The sequence below is a fragment of the Sinocyclocheilus anshuiensis genome, unplaced genomic scaffold (genome assembly GCF_001515605.1).
Source record: "Sinocyclocheilus anshuiensis isolate Anshui unplaced genomic scaffold, SAMN03320099.WGS_v1.1 scaffold1303, whole genome shotgun sequence".
Taxonomy (NCBI): Eukaryota; Metazoa; Chordata; class Actinopteri; order Cypriniformes; family Cyprinidae; genus Sinocyclocheilus; species Sinocyclocheilus anshuiensis.
Window position 1 is genome coordinate 1,037,674 of NW_015537954.1, and position 6,956 is coordinate 1,044,629.

The 6,956-nt window shown below is 40.0% G+C and overlaps 1 protein-coding gene across 1 annotated transcript in view; it reads left to right on the forward strand.

The window, feature by feature from the left end:
- The window catches only part of LOC107665215 (GA-binding protein subunit beta-1-like), a 10,476-nt gene extending 4,019 nt beyond the window's left edge, over positions 1-6,457 (forward strand). Inside the window, exons 4-9 of the mRNA XM_016456001.1 lie at positions 3,283-3,430; positions 3,693-3,872; positions 3,989-4,143; positions 4,805-5,614; positions 5,671-6,084; positions 6,249-6,457. Coding sequence (XP_016311487.1) covers positions 3,283-3,430; positions 3,693-3,872; positions 3,989-4,143; positions 4,805-4,954 — 633 coding nt within the window. The 3' untranslated portion in view covers positions 4,955-5,614; positions 5,671-6,084; positions 6,249-6,457. The remainder of the gene's footprint in view (positions 1-3,282; positions 3,431-3,692; positions 3,873-3,988; positions 4,144-4,804; positions 5,615-5,670; positions 6,085-6,248) is intronic.
- The last annotated feature ends 499 nt before the right edge of the window (positions 6,458-6,956 follow it).

Consider the following 6,956-nt stretch of genomic DNA (forward strand, 5'->3'; position numbering starts at 1 on the left):
AAAAACGCTGATTCATCCAGTAATGAAACAAGTGAAGTATATATGAGTGAGTCATTGAATCATTCAAGAGATTCGTTAAAAAACGCTGATTCATCCAGTAATGAAACAAGTGAAGTATTTATGAGTTTGAGTCATTGAATCATTCATTCAAACCACTTTTTCAAATTTTTCATATAAAAAATTGGTGTATTAAATATATTGTATTTTAAATACATATATATTAAAATGTTGAATAATTAATTCAAATTAATTAAACACTTTTAAATAGACTGCAGCAAAAATCTTGTTTAGTTGGGAGAATCGTGATCTCTATTTGAGACAAAAAAATCATGATTCTCAGTTTATCTAGAATCATGCAGCTTTACCGTGAATCATACCGTGAGTTCATTGAGTTTGTCCCCCAGCGGCGAACCATTGAACCAGCGTCTATGGTTTTTACCTGATCTCGGATCAGTTTCATCAATTTGTAGACATTTTTAACGAGACATTTGTGTAATTAAGTAGTTAATATTCTCATACTGGCCTCTATATAGAAGCTGCTAATATTTTATTATTATTATTGCATTGAATGTATTATACTTTCAATAAAACATTTGCAATTGGTTTTTAAAAGCTGTTTTATGCATGTTTTAGCCTGAGTTTTTGTTGCATTTCGCACACTTTTGACCAGTAGGTGTCACTAGCGTGTGGCGTTTCGAACGCTGCGTGAATCGTTTTGCGAAGCAATTGATTCAATTGATTTGAAGCTTTGAAAAGTGCATTTCTCCCATCACAAAGCTCCAGTTCTTCAGACAATCTCGAGCAGTTTGCCTCTGAATGATTTCTGCTTGACTGTCTGGTTTGGTGACAGCGCCACCTGCTGATAAAAACAGAAATGATAAACATTTAAAGGGGACCTATTGTGCAAAAATCACTTTTATAAGGTGTTCGAACACAGTTGTGTGGCTGCAGTGTGTGAAAACAACCAGCCTATAATGGAACAAATCAGCGGTCTGTCTCGTGCTTCCAGAATGATCGTAAATAGGAATGCGCTAGTTAATAATTGCATATGAAAGCAATGTGAAGTCGACCGTTTGAATTGGTTGAGCTCATAATCACAAGTGGCACTTATGGTGTGTTCACACCAGACGCGAAGCGAATATGCGCTAATACAACTACCACTACAACTGATTGTAATTGTTTTCTGTGCTCCAGGCCTATGTCATAACAGACGGCAACAATAATGCTCTGGTCCATTTTCTGATTCAACCGCACGTGTCAATAAGCTCTTTGAGTTATTTTTATTGCACCATGATCCTCGTCTGTGTAATTCATAAACGATTATTTATTACGCACAGTACAATCAGATGACTGACTTTTAAACCGAGTACGTTTTCTGTACAGATAGCAGGCTTGTACTAATAGTGGAATGTTTGTTTGTATGCTCTTGAAGCTCCGCCCTCTTCTGAAAAGGGGGCCGGAACACCAGCTCATTTGCATTTAAAGGAACACGCACAAAAACGGCACATTTTGGCTCATACCCAGTGGCAATTTTAACAAGCTATAAAAAATTATCTGTTGGGTGTTTTGAGCTAAAACTTCACATACACACTCTGAAGACATCAGAGACTTATTTTACATCTTGTAAAAGGGGTATAATAGGTCACCTTTAAATAAAAAACAACTGTTCTATCTTTTGGATTCATACTGTGACCAGCATGTCTTTTCTTCACACCACATTCACTTTTTTCATACTCCTTCAACGAGGTGTGTTCAGTCTTATCCTGAATGAGCTCAGAAACGCACATTTATTGGCAAAAACACAAAACATAAAGTGAGGCTGCATCTCGGCATCACTTGTGTATTGATGCACAACTTTATCCATATTGCCGCCAGAGAGAATCTGTCGCTATAATAACTAAAACTATTACAAATCTATTTGTTACTTGAAATAAACGTTAACTGAAATTAAAAATATATATATAAACGCGAACTAATTTTGCTTCAGCTAGTTGCCAAGGCAGCATTTTTCATTTTCATTTAGTTTAACTTGAAATGAACAATTAAAGTGTATATATAGGCATATTAAAAAAGAAACAATAGATAATAAAAATGACAAAAACACAAAAATTACTAAGACTTTAAAATTAAAATACAAAAATAAAAACTAATTCAAAATATATATATAAAAAAAATCTGTAGTACCTCAATGATACCAAAATAACACTGGTTATAACATTCTGATTAAAAAGTTAAATCAATTTTTGACTCAATAAAAAAAACCGCTCAGCTTCTGCTCGAACCGTGACACTGATGTACTGTATTTGGCAGCTGTTCAGCTGATGGCTGGATTTCTTCATGGATAAGAAGAAGATGCAGTAATTGAATGCACATGAGCTAATGATATATAATAGAAAATTATGATGTTTGTTAATAATATTGATGAAGGTGGTTTCTGTATTTAACAAACAGCTGTTGTTCCTGTGCAGTGCTGGGAAGGCTACTTTGGAAATGTAACAGGTTACAGATTACAAGTTACTCTATTTAAAATGTAACAGTAGTGTAACTATTTCAATTACTTTATTAAAGTAATGTAACTGATTACATTTGATTACCTTTCTAATTTTCCAGTGTTAGAAATTACCTTTCTAAATGTCTAATGTTTTGAACTGTTAATCATTTTGAAACATGTAAAGCAGGCAGGATTAATCTCACAGTAGAACTCAACACTGATTACTGTCAGAGAATCCTTCATCACTTGAATTAAGATTATAATAATTTAATTTTAAAGCACAGCCACCACAAAATCAGACTTACTTTGAGATCCTTCTGAGGTTAAATACTGATTTAAAACCATAACAAGAAATAGTTTAGTAACTATGATACTGATTTTGAAATCAAATCTTTGTATAGTTATGACAGAAAACACTGGCATCTAATAATGACTCGGAAAAACAGTTAATCTTAAAAAATAAACATATACACAAACTCAAATAAGAAATAAAACAGTTACTGAATAAGCATGTCTCCTGAAACATTAGTGTCTCATATTTTAGAGCATTCAATGCAATTTATGAAAGAAATCAAACAAATCTGTATGCATGTGAAAATGTTCAGATGCAACCCTCTTTGTAATCATTAACATTTTCATAAGTAACTGTAATTTAATTACACGTTTTTTCTTAGTAACTGTAACAGACATTTATTTTGTAATTAAATGACATAATTTAGTTACATGCAACTAGTTACTCCCCAGCACTGTTCCTGTGTCCTAATGTGTTTATGAATATGATTGTGCATCAGGTGGCGATGCAGAACCAGATCAACACAAACCCAGAGAGTCCGGACACACTGACCATCCACACGGCCGCGCCGCGGTTCATCATCGGCCCGGGAGGAGTGGTGAACCTCGCCGGACTCGTGTCGCCCGCCAGCAGCAGCAAACCCACAGGTGACCCGACCTCTCGACCTCTCAACCCCCGCGTGCTTATGAATGACCTCCGTGAAAGAGGCCTTTGTGCAGATGCACACTGAAGAAAATGACCCTGCGCTTCTCTGAACAAACAGCGTCTCAGAGCAGCATCATAGCGCCGTGATTAGAGTGGAGATAAGCCTGATGTTGCTCTCTGCTGCTGTCGTTCAGAATAAGAGCTCTCTGACTGCAGATGTTGATCTGATGATCAGATGTGGTCTGACTCTCGTCTCTGACGCAGTGGTGGCCGCAGAGGAGCTGATCACCGCAGACTCCGTCGACGGGGCCATACAGCAGGTCATGAGCTCTGGAGGTCAGCAGGTCATCACCATAGTAACAGACGGCATTCAGCTGGGCAACCTGCAGACGGGCACAGGCATCAGCCAGCCCATAATAGTCACCATGCCTGACGGGCAGCAGGGTGAGAGAGAGAATCAGCTCACATGAGCATCAATATCTGGAGAAATAAAGAGAAACGTGTGTGTGTGTGTGTTTGCTCAGCTCTCTCAGAGTGTGTGTGTGTGTGTGTTCCTGCAGTGCTTACGGTGTCGGACACAGAGGTGGCAGAGGAGACGGTGATCAGCGAGGAGCCGTGTGTTAAGCGCCAGCGTCTGAAGGAGGAAGACGACGATCTGATGACAGAAACACAAGACGCTCAGATCCAGCAGACGCTCTCGCTGGAGGACTTCCAGGTACAGAGACACACCTCCCACAGTTCCTCTCATCAACCTGTTTCTGATGTGTGCAATAACAAGCTTTCAATAACATCCCTCTAACTCAAACAGAACAACATGCTGCTCGCAACACCAGTGTGATGGGTTCGATTCCTAGGGAATGCATGATCAAATGTGACCCTGGAGCACAAAACCAGTCATAAGGGTCAATTTTGTGAAATTGAGATTTATACATCATCTGAAAGCTGAATTAATAATCTTTCCATTGATGTATGGTTTGTTAGGATAGGACAATAAAATATAAATATTGAGAAAATCATCTTTAAAGTTGTCCAAATGAAGTTCTTAGCAATGCATATTACTAATCAAACATTAAGTTTCGATATATTTACGGTAGGAAATTTACAAAATATCTTCATGGAACATGATCTTTACTTAATATCCTAATGATTTTTGGCATAAAAGAAAAATGTATAATTTTGACCCATACAGTGTATTGTTGGCTATTGCTACAAATATACCCCAGCGACTTAACACTGCTTTTGTGCTCCAGGCTCACAGATGTGTACTTAATGCAATGCAAGTCTCTAAAGCATCAATGTAAAAGCACATTTTTTATTATCTAATTAATCAAAGCAGTAATGAGCATATAACACAGGTGACACTGTGTGTGCAACAGGAGAAGGTGGCTCTTCTGAAGCAGCTGGAGGAGGCGAACCGCGAGGCACAGAAATACAGACAGCAGTTCCTGAAGAAGGAGCAGGAGGCGGAGGCGTACAGACAGAAGCTGGAGGCCATCACACGGCAGAGCGTGAAGAAAGCAGCGTGAAAACACGCCGTCAGCTTCTGTGACTGGATCCTTATCATTCATTTCCTTCAGTTCTCCTCATAAAGCGCCTCAGCTGTGGTGCTCATGTGGCCGACACGGGTTCGATTCTGACCCACATCCCAGCACCCTTCACCAGCCTTTGAATAAAGAGACAAAAGCCCCTCAAAACCTGAACGAGGATGGTTAATTGCGCAGTAATGTCAGATTTCTTGATGTACAGTAAAAAATCAAAAGTTGAGGCAACCAGCTTCAGGAGAGTTTTGAGATTTCTCAACTTGTTGTTTTCAGTTTATACAACAAAAAGTTGAGAAAACTCAAAAATCTCCTGAAGCTGGTTGCTGGTTGATTTTTTACAGTGTGTGTTTGATCTGCAGGCCATGTTTGATCGAATCCTTCATCATCAGACTCTGTAAGACTCGTTTTCCTCACTGATAATCAGCATGTTTATAGTTTCCTCCTGCTCGCTGTTTGTGATGCATTTTCCAGGATTTCTGTCATAAAGATTATTATTTTTAAAAGACAGCAGTGATTTGGTTTCTTTGAGGAGGATCTGAGCGTCTCTCCAGCACCGATCTGCTGATTCACATCTCAATTCAAGGTTATTTGTATAGCGCTTTTCATGATACAAATCATTGCAAAGCAGCTTTACAGAAAATTTAAGTTTCTAGTAGTGGCTCATCAGTGGTGACTATCTCAAGTTGATGTTCATATGGAAGAAATGTACAGTAAAACTCAAGCAGTTAGTTAATGACGTGTAATCAAACCCACGGTGAACACTGTTAACTGCAATGATTATATGTTGTGATTACACTTATAGCTAAATTTGGTTGTTTTGTATATTGTTTGAGGGTTGGCATCATCTGAGGTGTCTGTGTATTGCATTGTATTACAGTATTGGAAATATTCTGAGCTCTTCAAACACACATATTTCAGATACGGGTTGTTTTTGGATTCATGCCGTATCAGTGCTGCTCTGAATCAAAGCGTGTCTTTGTGTAGTTGGTGTGTTGGCGTCGTTGTCTCCGTCAGCAGCAGCTATAAGAGCGGATGGAGATCTGAAGCGGCTCAAACGCGCTGATCTTCTCTTCCTCTGACAGACGTGATGCAGACGCAGGAGTACCTGATGAGAGGTAACCATCTGGATGAGGCATGTCTACATGAATGAGCTTTTATTTAGTTTTACAGGACACAGCTGATCTTATACAGCCTAAGCGGTTTAGTTAAAAGGCTCTTGATTTGTACATAAATGACTGATGGTTTCTATCACTTTTACTTCCTGAATTTTAACCCTAAGGCTGCTGAAGTTCCACAGCGTGCCCAGTCTGTCGCAGGTGTGGGCGCAGTGCGGCATGCAGCAGCTCCACCAGCCCTTCAGACGAGGATGGGTCACCAGCAGAGCCAGCTGCTTCAACTGCTTCCCTCTGGAGACCAGCCCGCTGCCCACCAAATAACACACACACACACACAAACACACACACACAAACACACACACACAAACACACTCACACAAACACACACACGAACACTCACACACACGCACACACACACTCACACACACACACATACACACTCACACACACTCTCACACACACACACTCACGCATACTCGTACACACACACACACACTCACACATACACACACACACTCGCATGCATACTCTCATGCACACACACACTCGCACACACACACTCACTCACGCATACTCTCGTACACACACAAACACACACACACACACACACTCACACAAACACACTCACACAAACACACACACGCACACTCACACACACGCACACACACACTCACACACACACACATACACACTCACACACACTCTCACACACACACACTCACGCATACTCGTACACACACACACACACTCACACATACACACACACACTCGCATGCATACTCTCATGCACACACACACTCGCACACACACACTCACTCACGCATACTCTCGTACACACACACATGCACACTGTCACGGCCAGCTCGTTCCCG